General features: G+C 42.7%; 1 protein-coding gene across 1 annotated transcript in view; it reads left to right on the top strand.

The window, feature by feature from the left end:
* ADAMTS20 (ADAM metallopeptidase with thrombospondin type 1 motif 20) overlaps positions 1-16,914 on the top strand; it is a 185,312-nt gene that overhangs the window by 65,990 nt on the left and 102,408 nt on the right. Inside the window, exons 12-14 of the mRNA XM_065400040.1 lie at positions 12,750-12,895; positions 13,979-14,160; positions 14,257-14,393. Of these exons, the coding sequence (XP_065256112.1) occupies positions 12,750-12,895; positions 13,979-14,160; positions 14,257-14,393 (465 nt within the window). The remainder of the gene's footprint in view (positions 1-12,749; positions 12,896-13,978; positions 14,161-14,256; positions 14,394-16,914) is intronic.

Here is a 16,914-nt window from a genome sequence, read left to right as displayed (position 1 = left end):
GCTTTTTCTGATAATAGGCTATCCCTGCCCCCTTGCCTCCGGACCCCAGCCGCCGGCCGGGCACTTCCCCTCCCGGGCTCCGGGGGCGCAGGGTCCAGAGGCATGGGGGCTGCCCGAAGCCGGAGCGCTCGGGCAGCTCGGCTCTTAAACAGAGCTGAAGAGTCAGGGGAGCCCGGGAGGGGGAGTCAGGGGAGCCCGGGAGGGGAAGTGCAGCCGGAGCCCGGGAGGGGAAGTGCCCGGCCGGGGGCGCAGGGTCCGGAGGCATGGGGGCTGCCCGAAGCCCGAGCGCTACCGGCTTCACGGTTTTCCAGGCAGCCTCCAGACCCTGCGCCCCCGGCTGGGCGCTTCCCCTCCCAGGCTCCAGCTGCGCTGGGGAAGCGCCGGCCGGGGGCGCAGGGTCTGGAGGCTGCCCGGCAAACCTTGAAGCCGGTAGTGCTCGGGCAGCCCTTTTCGCGTGGCTGGGAGGGAGGAGGGGGAGTTAGGGCGGGGACTTTGGGGAAGGGGTGGGGAATGGTCGGAGTTGGGGCGGGGCCGGGGGTGGGAAAGGGGCGGGGCCAGGGCCCGCGGAGTGTCCTCTTTTTTTATTTTTTAAATATGGTAACCCTAGCTGAAGGCAACCTTTTTTCTCCATGTTAGTTTTTTAGATTGCAAGGTCTTTGGAGCAGAGGCTTTTTTATTTTTATGTTTGGTATTTACAGAGTTGAACACATTAATGGTATTTTAATAATAATAGTAAATAATATTAATAGTAAATTTAGTCATTACTGGTGGCATTTCCTATAGTAATAGTAGGTAAAATGCAGCATTGTTTGAATCAGCATCTCAACAGAGAATAAAGGAAACCTTTATGTCAGGCTTTGAACTTCTTGTCAGCTTTAATCACTTCATAAAATTTAAACACTGGTTCATTTTCACTCTAAACTTCCCGCATAGTCCATTTAGTTCATCACAGTGCACTTTCTTCACCTAACAAATGTGAGGATATACAGAAAATTAATTATTTTAGCAGGCGCAAAATAAACTTGTTGGACTTTCTGCCAGAATGTCTGAAAATTTCTTCTCCCCCCACCCCTTTTCTCCTTCTACATTCTGAATGCTGATGTCTGGCAATGGCCCAGTTGTAGCAGCTTTACTGTCCCCCAGAGCCACTTGTCAGTACATTGATATTCACATTGTGTACCATCCCTTCCAGGTGGTTTTTGTGTTTGCCTTCTGGGCTTCACAAAAATCAATGGGAGGAGGAGGCATCTGCGGGTTCTAATCCTACCAGCACAGGCCCACAAGGGAGCAGAGAAGGATACATGTTTTAGAATCCCTGGCTTACTTAATGCTCCACAGAGACTTTACTATAGAAAAACAATAAATAAAACTAGACTTACCATTGTGAATATTTGCAGGGGCATTTGCTATGGTGAATAGCTGAAATTTACAGCTCAGAGGAACAAATACTACATTACATTGGCTGATTTGAGAGAAATAGTTAAATCGAACATACACATTTCTCAGGATTGCTTTTATAAGATTCTGAGAAAAAATATTATGCAGTACAATAATGGCAAATATTATATGGCTGGTGCTTCCTCCCCCCCCAGTAATCAAAGTAAGTTACCATGGTAACATGATGTGAATTTAGAGCCAGATCACATGCTCACTCTGAAGTAGCCTGCTCACTGGTAAAGCTAAGCAAATAACTGATTTTTTTGGATCGCTGTCAGTTCTGAAAAAAGTGGGGGGAAATCATTTCAAATAGAACCAAATCCAAAAAAGAATCGATCCAAAACAGATTTTTGTGGGTGGTGGGGGAAGAAGCAGCCTTCCTTACAACTTATAGCCCTGTGGGATGTGGGAGACTCATGTTTCCCCCTCTGTATGATGTGGAAAAGGGATTTCAACTTGGGTCTCCCACATTGCAGGAGAGTGCCTTACCCAAAGGGCTGTGGAATGGGCAAGTTTCTCTCGATGTCTCCTGTTGGCGCTGTTCCACTGTGTCATTAGAGCAGGTACTTGAACTTGTGTCTCCCCAACCTAGGTGAATACTCTAACCACCAGGCAATAGTCACTTATACTTTTTCTCTGGCCCACTGACTAGTCATTGTCATTATGAATGACTATGAATTGCCATTGGAAATGTAATTTCACTATAATTGCCTTATTGCTATAAGGAGGTTTCAAGGGAAATAGAAGTTGTTTAAATGATTCCTTACAGTGTCTATGTCTACACTATAAAGCATAGGCATGGGAAGTAAGGCTGCAGGGGGTGCTACAGGGTCCCAGCTGCTGGCCCTGCACACAGGGTCCCAGCTGCTGGCCCCCGTGCCTGGGGTTCTGCTCCCGGCCCCGCACGTGGGGTCCCAGGTGCCAACCCCGCTCCCAGCTACACACGTGGGATCCCAGCTGCTGGCCTAGGGAGGAGTATAAGAATATTGCTAGAGCATGCAGGGGTGTAATCAGGAAGGCCAAGGCACAATAGGAGTTGCAGCTAGCAAGGGATGTGAAGGGTAACAAGAAGGGTTTCTACAGATATGTTAGCAACAAAAAGGTGGTCAGGGAAATTCTGGGATCCTTACTGAATAGGGGAGGCAACATAGTGACAGATGATGTGGAAAAAGCTGAAGTACTCAATGCTTTTTTTGCCTTGGTCTTCACACACAAGGTCAGGTCCCAGACTGCTGCACTGGGCAACACAGTATGGGGAGAAGGTGAGCAGCCCTCAGTGGTAAAAGAACAGGTTACGGACTATTTAGAAAAGCTGGACATGCACAAGTCCATGGGTCCAGATCTAATGCATCCAAGGGTCCTGAGGGAGTTGGCGGATGTGATTGCAGAGCCATTGGCCATTATCTTTGAAAATTCGTGGCGATGTGGGGAGGTCCTGGACGATTGGAAAAAGGCAAATATAGTGCCCATATTTTAAAAAGGGAAGAAAGAGAACCTGGGGAACTACAGACTGGTCAGCCTCACTTCAATCCCCGGCAAAATAATAGAGCAGGTCCTCAAGGATCCATTTTGAAGCATTTGGAAGAGAGGAAGGTGATCAGGAACAGTCAACATGGATTCACCAAGGGCAAGTCATGCCTGACCAACCTGATTGCATTCTGTGATGAGATAACTGGTTCTATGGATATGGGGAAAGTGATGGATATGATATATCTTGACTTTAGCAAAGCTTTTGATACAGTCTCCCACAGTATTCTTGCCAGCAAGTTAAAGAAGTATGGATTGGATGAATGGACTATAAGGTGGATAGATAGCTGGCTAGATTGTCGGACTCAACAGGTAGTGATCAATGACTCCATGTCTAGTTGGCTACTGGCCCCGTGCCTGCCCCCAGCCGTGGTCCCAGACTTGGCCCCCTTACCCCGTCCATGTCCCCCCCCTACTGGAGACACGGCCTTGCTCCCAGCCTCAGCTCTGGGGGGCGAGAGGGGGGTGCAAGGTAAAAAGTTTGGGGATAGTTTTGCTGGCTTTCAGCACCGCCACTATAAAAAGCGTTTCAGTGACACTGCTACAAAGTTAAATTGACTTAAGTTACACTGATATACAGCCACCGCTGTAATGAAACCACTCTTGCATGTCCACACTATGCTTCTTGTGTTGGCGGAACGCATCCACAGGAGCAGCTCTTGCATCAGCACAGAAAGCAGTGCACTGTGGGTAGGTATCCCACTGTGCAACTGGCCTTCTGGGTGTTTTGGGAAGGGTTTACTATGCCTCATGGAGGCAGGTTCAGCATCACATGATGCAGGTTTCTCAATCCCATAATTCCATGAGCATTCTACTAGGTTTCCAGCCACTTTTCAGCTGCTCTGGTAACCTGCGAGCCAGCTATCTCTGTCAGAAAGCATGGATCCTGCACTGCTCTTCAGTATTGTGCTGTGCGTTATGAACACAAGGCTATAAGAAGAACTCAACAGAAGGGCTATTCAGTGGAGGGAAGCCCTGAAGGAGCATTTTAACAATGAGCCACAGTAGTATGTGTTGCTGTAGTGTGCTGAGCCTGGCATTGTTTGTTTGCACCATGCTATGAACCTTGAAATGATTGCTGTGTGTGCCCGACTGTAACAATGCACATGCACCTATTGTTGGTGAATGTTAGCAACAACCACCCTATGATGGAGAATAATGAAGATAAATTCAGTTTCTATAAGTAGATTTTTATTCCACACCCATGCAAACATACCTACGTAATGCTGAGGTAACCTTCATACATGCAGGGGAAAGTATCTTTAAAGGGGAAGGAACAGGGAATTCATAAGCACATACACCAACGAGTCTCTCCCAGCTGGGTGTACGTGCGGCTGTCATTGTGTTTAATCTCCTGCGGGGTGGAGTGCCTTGGGTATTGCAGCAGCCCCGGAAGATACATGGAATGGGGGTGGGGAAAGTGTAAGGCGGTCCTGGAATGCTTTTTCTTTTCTAACTAAGCTTTGTATGATTAGAGAAGGTTTCAGCCACAATTAAAACAAACCTCAAACATATGAACTTGTTTCAGATAGAGATTATTTATATTTTTATCTAATGATTTGTTGTAGTGTGTTGTAACTCACATGCAGCACACCGCAGTATGAAGTATACAGAGAACTCCCTTGTGATTCTCTTCCTCTGCCTCCCTACAGTGATTTCTCTTTATATCATGACTTGTGCACCTGTGAAAAGAGGAAAGGATTTGATCCCCTTTGCTTATGATTTTTCTCCAGCTACTAGCTCTTATGAATTCTGTTGTAAATACATTTCAGTACTACCACTTCAATACAGAATTGAGGCAATAAATTCAAAAGAGCATATCAGAGCAAAAATAACTACAGGTGCAGCTGAAAGACAGAGATTCTTGTAATTGGAAGCACTGGTACATTTTTTTCCTGAAAACTGCTTTTAGGACATCTCCCTCCTTCCTTTAACAGAGGTGAGAGTGAAAAGTATACCACTATGCATCTGTGATCACTGTGGAGGTAGAGACCCAAAGCATATTGCCCAGAAAACAGAAGTTCATTCCAATTCTGAATATGTGCAATGTAATGGAAATACAGTATTGATCCATATGACACTGACTCGATTTTAATAATACTATTCAGAGCCATGTAACATTGCAATTTATTTTAAGTAAAGATGTCTTGAAAACTGGGATTTATTTTAACACAAAAACCTTCCTCAAGAGAAGTAAATCTCTTTTCTTTAATGAATAAACTACGGTAGGTGTACAAAAATAGTACCACTTTCCCATCCTCCATCAGTAATTTAACTGTTTACATCTATATAAAAAAGTGAATGGCAGTGGTATCTGTTTTTACTTATCCAGGGAAAGATTTAATTCTGTTTCTTTTCATTCTTCTTTAAAACCGTGCCCTCTTTTCCCACAGCCTGAGGCTAAGCACCCTGATCCCCACCCTGACTGCTCCTTCCCCCAGTCCTCCACCCATATACCACCATCCTGACCCCACCCTGCACCTTCCTCCACAGCCCCCATCCTGACTGCTTCTCCCACGCATATACCACCACCCTCCCTGGTTCCAGCTCCCACATTCCCCCACAGCTTCCAGCCTGACTGCTGCCCTGACCAGCTCCCAACCCATATACCACCACCCTGACCCCAGCCCCCTCCTTGTAGAAGTGATATATCCTCCCTTGCCTTCTTCTATGCCTCCCACAGCTCTTTGATTTTTTACACGTCACTACTGCATGTCCCTATCATAGCCCTTCTGCTCCATGCCCCAAGCAAGTTCCTGCAGCTGGAGCAGAGCTGTGCCTGCACAGCCTCCTCTCCCCACAGAGCCAGGAGATCCACCACCTCTGCTGTACTCCAGGCAGGAGTGCGTTTGCTGCGTGGAGCTGGCATGCTCAGCTAGGCAAATGCTATGTGAGCTCTCCATTCCGAGCAAACAGGAAGAGCAATTTCAAAACTTCTGGGAGCTCTAAAAGGGGAGGGGTGCATGCCTGTGTAACTGGCTGTAGGACAGCAGAGTTCAAACTGGTGACCAGAGCGGTCACGGTGCACATTGTGGGGCAACTCCTGGAGGCCACTTAGGGCGATATAAGTAATGCAGTGTTTACACTGACACTGTATCGCTCCAACTGTGTCGCCCTAAGTGCTACACCTTTTGTCGAGGTGGTTTTATTATGTCAGTGTAGCAGGAGACTTAAACTGGCGGGAGGAGCACTGCAGTGTGTACACCTCCATAGTTAAGTCGACGTAAGCTGCCTTATGTCGATTTAACTTTGTAGTGTAGACAAGCCCAGCATGTTTAACTGGATACAGCATAATGGGGCTGTTACAAAATCCATTCTGCAGTTCTTCTGAATATTGACAAGTCCTTAGAAGTTGCACTGGTTTAGCTTAAATCCAAAACCGAATTAGTTAAACCAATGAAAACCTCTGTGTGGACACTCATAAATCAGGTTTAAACTGATATAAATCTTTTAGCTTACACCAAGCACAAGCTAAACCAATATAAGTCAGGCTTACACTGTTCAAAGGGTATCCACATGCAAAATTGTATTGGTTTAAAATTCTACCTTTAGTTAACCTGGTGCTAGTTTTTGTGTGGACCAGGCCTAAATGAGTTTGCATCTTGACCGACTTCAGAGCTATGCCAAATTAGCTTTACATGAATTGAAATGTAGGTGCCTGCATTTGTTTTTATTTCTTTAAAATTTGTGTACTAAAAAAATTGTCAAATAATATCTATCAGAAAGCAACAGTGTTATGCAGGCTTTAAAAGTATGAAAAATACAGGCAAGGTTTGATTTCATTTTACAACTGGTCAGAATTTTCTGTTGAAATGTTTTTTCGATGAAAAATATGCTTTCCTCAAAATCAAAATTTTCTTTGGGAAAATTTCAGTTTTGCTAAAAATTTTTTCAATTTTCTGTTGGGAATCTAAACAAAGTATTTTATTATTGTTGTGAATCAAAACATTTTTTAGTTGGTTGAACCAAATCAATATAGTCTGATAAAAGAGCCTGCCCATGGATGAGAGTGAAGGATATGAGGTGCCCAAACCACAGCTTCAGTGAAGCATAGTGGCAGCTCAGGTATGTGCATTTTAATGTTAAACCGAGCCTAAGCAAAACCTTTTGATTCAGGAATGTCTAAATGTTTTGTTGAGATCAAATATGTAAAAACAAAAAGTTTCAACCCAAAATATATGGAACTTTTCATTCTGCAATAATTTAGATATTTCTACATTTTGTTTCAATTTGGGATGAAAACAAATTTTGAAATATTGGAATTTACAATGGGATATATATTCCATTTTTGAACAGGTCTACTTAATTTTTAATTAGTTTGGATGTTCCTAAGTGTTGTAGTGCTCTGGGGGAAGATGTGTGATGTGCCACGTGGCAAAATGTGGTGATTTCGGGATGGAGTGACAGCCTACATTTTGGGGGGGGGGGGTTGTTTTTGTTGTTTTGGGCCCTAGCCCTACATATTGGTGTGCTACACTTACACAAAGCACCAATGGAGTCAGCACCATGGAATTTTAAAAAAAATATGCATTATATATATATATATATATATATAATTTAGAAAATGTTATTTGTTATTGATTAAACTTACTGCAACATTACAATATTGTTATTTGGTTGGTGCCTTTGTTTGGTGCCAAAGTTCTTCCAGAACTTTGAGTTCAGCTATACTCAAACTTCTGAAAACTCAGAAATGAAGAGTTAAGGTACATGCCACCTCCACAATAACTCTGCCTTTTGGAGCTGGCAATAGCAACTGGAAATGGTTCAGTAAGGGTGGTGCCATAATAAGTAGACATGGGGAAGGACTAAGAGAATGTGCTGCTGTCTGTGTTGTGTTTTGTTCCACAGATTTGAATTCCAGCATTTACTTCAACTGCCTTTGTTGCATTAGGTTTAGCTGCACTGAATGCTGGAGGGATTAGTTGGAGCAGGTTGGCATACTTGTTACTGTGATATAATGAGAAGCGGATGTGTACTTCGAAGGATCAAATATACCTCATTTCAGAAGGCTGTGTCAGTAGCAATGCATAGTGGTCTTTTTATGGGAGTTGTCAGCAGTGTGGTGGTATACGAGACCAGGGGCGGCTCTATGTATTTTGCCGCCCCAAGCATGGCAGTCAGGCGGCTTTCGGCGGCGTGCCTGCGGGAGGTCCAGCTGGTAACACGGATTTGACGGCATTCGGATTCGGCGTACCCGCTGCCGAATTGCCACCGAAGCCGTGGGACCGGCGGACCTCCCGCAGGCACGCCGCCGAAGGCAGCCTGACTGCTGCCCCCACAGCGACCGGCAGGCTGCCCCCTGCGGCTTGCCAGCCCAGGCACGCGCTTGGTGTGTTGGTGCCTGGAGCCGCCCCGTACGAGACAGTGGTCTCTGGGACTTAGTGTCTCAGAAGAAATTCTCAGAGCAAGGGTGAAGGGGAGGTAATATGTAGCAAGTCTGGGGTGGTTTGTGTGGAGTAGGGTCATTGCTTAAGTGTAGGCCAGGTATAGGTAGCAGCTGTTTGCTATGCCTGACCTAAACCTTAGTTTTGCCTGAGCAAAGAGAAGATGTGCGACACCGTCATACAGTGCTTGTGTGCTCTGTAGCATCTATAAGGGTAAAATGCTAGTATGTGTGTGTTAGCCGTGTGTTGCATCATGACTCAAAGAGGCAGAGTTAAGATTGCATTGTCGACGTGGCGTTATTGTAGGTCTTCATTTCTTGGTCTTCAGAGATTTGAGTGTAACTGAACTTGATATTCTAGAAGAGCACGCATCACCACCAATCCCTATGTCACAGACCCAGTTCAGTGCCCCCTGTTGGTCATTCACCAGACTGCTGTGAGGACATCCAAACTTTGAATCCTGGGTGTTTTAAGCCCCTGGAGGCGGAGCCCTAATGAAGTCCTGGCAATGCAGCTGTCTTGGGGCCTCTAGGCACACACTCATCAGGGCAGACCCTGTGTCTAGCAGCCCCATCTTGAGAGCTGTGACCATGTGACCCACTGCCAAGCCCATAGTATCAGTACTTACCACTCAGGGTCCCCCCACGCTCTCCCAGAACTCCAGCTGTGTGGGTGTTCTGGGTCCACAACTTAACTCTTCAAGGGCATGTGATAGGTGTAACACACAACATACAGACAGTTTGAACAGGATTCTAATATTGCTCTTTAGTGAATCATATGAGAGATACACAGACCTATACAAAAATAATAAACCTTATGTTCAGTTCCCTGCCTCAGTTTTTCCACCAGTCCAGAGCATTCTTTGGACTGGGGTCAGAGTCATCTGGGGTATCCAGGATCCTTCTGATGTAGCACATAGCTTGTGTTCTGAAACATGGATCCTTCTCTCCCCACTAGCCTTCTCTGACTTTGGCTGGTCCAGCCACTTTCTCACTCCTACCCAAAAGCTTCCTGTTTCACTCTGCCAGACACACCCGGCCTCTGGTTTTCAAAAGGTTAGCATCAACATCTTAACTTTTGTCCTGTGTTTGGGAATTTTCCACTCTCCAACCGCCAGATCCCTGAAGGGAGTTTGGGAAACTGGGTCTTCTGGGCTTGAGCTTAACGCATTGTTTAGTCAAACTACAGTCATGAAGGTTAAGATCTCTCCATTGTCTCTATTCTGGTGTACGTATGTGTAGGATTATAAACTACCTAGCACACTTCTTGTGGTGTGTATATATATATATATATAATAATGTAAATCAACACATGGATTTTTTTGACAGAAAAGGGAAACTTTTTAAATGATTGAAGAAAGCCCAATGGAACATCTGGAATGTGTCTGGTGCATCAGTTTTCTACTGTGACTTCATCTTGTTGCTTCTGTAGGAATGTAGCAGAACAATAGCTGATACAACTTCATTGAAGAAACTATTAAAATCCCAGATGTGAACATGTGCTTACCACTTTTATGGGGAGAAATAATCCCGATGTAGTCATAGGATTTCTATGAGCAACTTTTCAGAAATCTCCCTTGAAGTTATTGTCACTCTTGTTTTCTTTTTTAATTTTGGCTTAGCTATGCTGTCAGATATCCGTAACAGTTGTACAGGAAAAATCTCATACTTGAATAAAGTACTATTTTTTTGTGAAATAGGAGCTAGAATTTTCAGTCCACTGTATTCATATTTGATTTCCTGTCATCCTATTGACAAATTCTGGACATACAGGAGCTATGTTTCTTCATATTCACATTTTAGATCTCTCACAGCATGAACACATTTTCATAGCTATTAATTTGGAGGTGCTAGAAGACTGGACTAAAAAGGTGAAATTGGACCCTATAATAGACACCACAGCAAGAAAATGATATGCACAGTACAGCTATCTATGGAAATAAATATGCTGTGATGTCCTGCCACACTGAGAAACAGAAAGCCATTAATGAATGAGTTCTGATGAAAATGGCAACCTTTTTAGAAGGGCCATGCATTGAACAGTGTCAAGGGGGCATTTTCCACCATCCTTGCTAGTAGGAGTTATGAGGGCTTACTTCTTTACCACTGAGGGATATGAGCAGCTGGGATAGAACAGCCTATGGCACTCTAGTGTCTTTTGTGGTTGTTCCATTTGTTACAATGATTATATCAATACCAAGGTGACCTGTGAGGATGATGCAGAGGGGAGGAATATTCAAGAGCCAGTTTTTCAATAGCTATCATCATCATAATGTCCTTCTAGGCCATTGACATAGTCCAACAGCTCAGTAGTTGTATCCCTTAGTGTACTGAAAATGTATTAGGTCCATCATTTTGTGAGATTGGACTAATGAAAAGGTCCTTTAGTCCTTTTAATTTAATGTTAATCTAGGTTTTGACCCTAATATGAAGGAGGTGATGGTCTGACTGTATAATTGCCACACTCTCTGTATCCAGTCCTAAGCTAAGATAAAATCCAGCATGTGCTCTTCTGTTTGTGGGCCCAAATCTACCTTGAGTAGACCCATCCTCCCATGTTCTGGAGGATCCATAGGATTCATAGGATCCAATACTCAAAAAATACCATCTTTGTGGACATTGAGGTGACCCAGGGCAAAAAATTCAGAGAATTTCAACCAGATAAGAGAGCAGTCAGCATTCAATATGGAGAATCTGATTAGTGAATAAGTTCCTATATCCAGAGCAAAATGATTATTAAACCCTTGTATTGCATGTGATGTGTTCAGTATTGGCTGAATAACAAAAAGGGTAATTTTCAAGACCCATTTTGTGCTATATATGTGGATAATAACCCCATAGCATAAACCTGTATTGGATGTGATATATTCAGTTCTATTGAGGAAGGCGGGGCCCATTGCAGTACTTATTTTAATTGCTAAATCCCAGAGCCAATCTGGAACCTTCTCTACCACTCTGACTTGGGAATTTATATATAGTATTGTCATTAGTTGCATTCTTTGTGGTCCAATGAGGCAATCACTGGGAGTCATAGTGTAGGCATGATGTTATGCCCATATGTAGAGACCAAATGTGGGCTGGGATTTTAAAGGAATTAGTCCCCCAGTTCCCATAGTTAGTCGATAGGAGTAGGGCACCTATCTCTCTTAGGTGCTTTTATAAAAATCTCACCCATACACTAAATCCTGAGGTCTTTACTCTGTTTTTAATAATTGCTTTTTCAGGAAAATTCCTAGTGACTTCAGTAGGGCTACTCATGTGTAGGATCGGGTGGTTAGATTGTACACTCTTAGAAGTAGTAATACTGTCTCTCACTTGTCTGGAACGTACCATGCTCATTCATGGTTTGTATTAACAATAATACGTTAGTTACAGTTATAAGGTGCTGAGTCCAATAACTGCAGTGGCCCTAACAGAATATACAGTAATTGTGTTATCTCTATCTCTAACTTAATGAATCCCCCTGCAGCTAACATGAGAGTTGCACTTTATGCCATAGCTGAATTTGGCCAGTTCCATTCGCAGTATTTTTGCCAGTCACTCTCATCTGCAAGTCTTCAGGCCCATGCACAAATCAGATATAGAGTGTCATCAAAATGATATTTGAGATTTAGCTGTGACTCTCTGAGTACCTTTCCCAGACTCAAGGAAGATCTCTGTGTAGCTCGAAAGCTTGTATGTCTCACCAACAGAAGTTGCCCACCTTGTCTCTCTAATATCCTGGGTCCAGCATGGCTACAAGAACACTGTATATGTCATAATGAAATCAAATTGTTCTGAATGTTACTTAATATTTCCTTTAGCTTTGTTTGCTTTAGTAGAATACTTAAAACACTTTGAATTTCTTGGTGGCTTGGTAATACGGTAGAATTTTTAGTTTTGCTTTTCATCATGAATTTTCAAGGCAAATAGAAGAGAACTTATAAGATGAAGACTGCTGCAGATCTAGATCTAAAGTTTGTGTGTAAAATATCAACAAGCATTTAGGGTCAGAATTTCAAAAGAGCTTGGTTCCCATTTCGGTGCCTAAATGAAGTGGCCACCTTTTCAAAAGTTCTCAGTAGCTTCTGTGGTTCTCAATGAGAGCTGTTGGTTGAAAAACACTCTTGAAATTTTGACACTTCATTTACATTCCTAAAATAGAAGCTAAGCCATTTGGAAAATCTAATGTTACCTGTTGGTGCTGAGCCTTAATTTTATGTGTTTTTTTTAATAAGATTTTTTTCTCCTTTGTTTCTGTGATACAGTAACCTTGCGATAATAAACTTGTCAGTTGATTTCCATTAATCTTGTTTCACAATATCTTTTTTGTATCATTTTTCTACTATTTCCATTTTGGTTTTCAGATTTTAAGCACACATAGCTAACTTTTAAATGTTATTGTTTGTCAACTGAACAGCACTGTTACCATGGGATTTGTGTAAGCAAAGAAATGGAAACACGTCCTGTAGATGGAGAATGGGGACCTTGGGGACCTTATAATTCATGTTCAAGAACCTGTGGAGGTGGAATCAAAAGCACAACCAGGCTGTGTAATCGACCTGAGTATGTTGTTTGTTTGTTTGTTTGTTTATATCAATATGTTTTTGATATTGTAGTATCCCAGCAAGTTAGTTCAAGGCAGCAGCAAAATAAATAGCCATTTAAATAATTTCTAAAGCTAGAGGAGGTCAGTCTACAATCTCTGATATTCAGAAGGTTTCTGAGTTAATTTTATAATTTCTCTCAGGTGAATTATGTGTTTTTCAGATATTTTAAAATTGCATTTAGAGAGGACCTTTTCTTCTAACTTTATATAAATTGTTAGAATTTAGAGTCAACACTGAAATGCTTTCATTGAAGTAGGAACTTCAAAATAACATATTTTCCCTTTGTTAACCTTTTAAATAATCACTTCCTTTCATCTATGGCTTTTTCACAAGGTTGCCAACAAGAATATTCACTGGCGGTAGGGAGCACTGTTCTAGCTAGGCCTTTGGATGCTGAAGAGTACATAATTTTATGTTAATAAAACATTTCCTCTCTATTTGACAGTATTTTCCTTTTTTTTCACCTCCTTTCTGTCCTGTAAATGTGACTTGCCTCTGCCAGTGGTAATGAAACTAATGTTAGAACTTTGGAGAATAATGCTTTAGGGCTTGAGTCTGCCTCCCTTACTGCAAGTGACTTCAGTAGAATGAGGTTCCTCAGAGCAAGGACTGTCTCTCATTATGTGGTTGTACAGCACTTAGTAAAATGGGGCTCTGATCCTGATTGTGGCCCCTAGGCACTACTGCAGTGTAATACTAATTACTAATTCTTGCAGAGTAAAGTACTACAGCAAATAAGGGTAATAAAATGGGGCTCTTACAGATTAGTAGATGTTCATGTTATTCAGATTATTATAGACTTGAAAGGCCTGATTCTAAAATGGTATCATTATACACCCACTTTGCATTCTCTATTCACTGCACAAAGCAGTGGAGAATGAGGTCTGAATATCAACGTATAAGAGGGAAAAATTATGCTGAATGGATATGATAAAAGACTGTCTTGAAGTTTTGCCATTAGGATCAACTGCTTGTTTTAGAAACAAATGATGGAAGTGATGTTGATCCTATGTACTTTACTTTGAATCATTTTGATTAGGCCGAGAAATGGAGGAAAATACTGTGTGGGTCGCAGGATGAAATTTCGATCATGTAGTACTGATTCATGTCCAAAGGGCAAACAAGATTTTCGAGAGCAACAGTGCTCTGATTTCGATGGTAAACATTTCAACATCAATGGTCTTACATCTGCTGTACGCTGGCTTCCAAAATACAGTGGCAGTAAGTAAATACAGATTTTCTTTGCTAACTAAATAAAAATGTTCATTTACTTAAAGCTTTACAACAGACAAAAATCATGCTGGATTTTCTTTACAGTTTCTATGAAAGATCGCTGTAAACTTTTTTGCCGAGTGTCTGGAACAACTTCCTACTACCAGCTGAAAGACAGAGTTGCCGATGGTACCCCCTGTGGAACTGAAACCAATGACATATGCGTTCAAGGCTTATGCAGGGTATTTAAACTTAACTTGGATATTATAACACTTATATATATATATATATATATATATATACACACATACAATGTATTAACATACTAATAAATATTTATCACATATATATGTATACTATATACTTTATATAGTATACTATAGTATATACTACATACAGTTCTTCTAGCGTTTGCAGTGCTTGATGAGCCACCTGACAGCAGCTTTACCAGCATAATTAAGGGCCGTAAGGCCATCATGAAGTCTGATTAGTTGACACTCATCGACAACATGTGCCATTGACTGACAGAGACCACACTGATAAAGTGGGTCATGCGTAGATCCTTCTTGTAGAGGTTGGCTGTGCATATTCCTTGGCCAGTTCGGAACCTGTTCAACAGAGTCCAAAGATGATGTGGCAGGTCAAATCCCGGCAGTTGAACGGTGAGATCAGTGACAATGAAACCATTCCAGATCTCTTTAGCTGACCACTTATTGCACCATAGGGTTTCTGCTGAAAAATTCTGATCTGGTAGTTGAGACCATGATGGACATGAATCATGCTCTGTGGTGACTGAAGATGTCTGCATACAGTGGTAGACCTGGATTGGCATGTAGCTTTTCCACCAGTTTGGCTATTGATTGTGTGCGATGGATGTGTGGAGGAGCTAAGTTGCTCAGAACTGATAGCCATAGAATAGGAGTCAGGCATAGGGTGCCTGTGATGATACACATGGTTGAGTTCAATTCAGCGTCAGCCAATTTACTGTGAGGTGAACAACAACAAATGGGCACAGTAGTCCGCTGAGGAGTAGCACAGCACCAGAGCTGATGTGCGAAGTCTTCTGTGCACCTGTGCCCCATGTCAAACTGGCTAATTTGCTGATTAGATTATTCCTGGTCCTGACTTTGGCAGCAGTCTGTTTTAGATGCTGTGGTAAGTCAAATAGTGGTCTAGTGTGACACCAAGGTAGACCTATTTTGCCTTGTATTTCAGTCATTATCCAGTGAGGAAGATGTCTAACTTACATTGTGGAGGTGGAAGACACTGAAAACTGTCTTTGTCACACTTCGTTGGAGGTGCCAACTGCTACAGTAGTCTGCCATCTTGGGCAGGTTGTCGTCAAACAACAACCTTGTTCTTGTCCATGACTGAAAACAATGGGGTACATTTCACTCAGCCAGATGGTCATGTGATTGCTCATGTGACCTCTGCTGGGTGACATCACTACTCCAACCAGCATCATATGTGGTCCTGGACAACTTTCCATACAGTCAACACAGACCAGCATTTATCCATGTTTGTCTTCAGCTGCCCATTGTTAGAAACTTAGACAAAAGAAGATGGAATTTCAGGAAACCAAATTGGGAGAAATTTAGCAAAATCCTGGAATGAAGTATCATTACTATCCCATCATGTTTCATGCCAGTCAATGAAGCCTACAACCATTTCCATGGAGCCATCTTCAAAGCAGTGTGAGAGTCCATTCCACAAGGCTATTGCTGAGTCTACATTCCTTGTTTTGACACCATATGTTCAGAACTATTGATGCGGTATGAATTGTCTGGAGATCTAGATATTGCTGACCAGCTAATAAAGTCCTTAGCTGCTGTGATAGAAGCAAGATGGGAGGAAACAACAAGGATTATGAATTTCACCCATTCCAGCCAGAAATCCTGGAACCTTTTGTGTTGACTTGGCACAGCAAGTTCTGCCCCGTCCTCCTGTCACTCCAAACCAAGTTGCTAGCCACTTGCTTCAGGTTGCAAAGGTTCCCCTGAATAAGCTTGTAAAATGGCAGATTTGCAATGAATGGCAGCAATTCAGATGATGTAATCTGCACCATTCACAAACACTGAACTAGACACTGTACTGTGCAACATCAAATCTGGAATTTCACCAGAATTCCTGAATCACCTTGGAACCAATGCTTATCAATGATTATCCAAATTCCTGACGCAGGTTGTCAGTTTCGGTAACCTGTCAAGGATTTGGAGAATGTCAAAAGTAATCGCCCTTCTAAAACCTGAAAAGGACCCACACAATGCAGCAAACTACCAACTGATCTCACTGCTATCTGTCAGATTCAAAGACTTGGAGTGGCTTATCTTCCAGCGTATATCTCCAGAAGTGGTGGCAATTCTCAGCGTTGACCGAGCTGGCTATTGGAAGAGTCGAAGCACACATGACCAAGTCCTAGCTCTCACTACATATATAGAAAACAGGTTTCAACAGAACTTGAAGATTGGAGCTGTTTCTTGGACCTAACAGCAGCCTACGATACAGTATGGCACACTGGGTCTTCTGATAAAACTGTCAAGAGCTCGCCCAGCATGAGTGGTGGACATTGCTGAACTTCTATTTCCTGACAGGCATTTTCGTGAGATGGAACAAGTGAATGGAGAAGACACCCCAATGCCCTGTGCTTGCGTCCACCCTGTTCAGTCTGTACACAAACGACCTGCTACTGACTCAGTCACACAAATTCATCTATGCAGATGACTTCTGCTGTGGTACCCAGTCACGCTCTTTCATTATATATAT

The sequence above is a fragment of the Emys orbicularis genome, chromosome 1 (genome assembly GCF_028017835.1).
Source record: "Emys orbicularis isolate rEmyOrb1 chromosome 1, rEmyOrb1.hap1, whole genome shotgun sequence".
Taxonomy (NCBI): Eukaryota; Metazoa; Chordata; order Testudines; family Emydidae; genus Emys; species Emys orbicularis.
The sequence above is the reverse complement of the archived record's forward strand: the minus strand, read 5'-3'. Positions and strand labels throughout refer to the sequence as shown.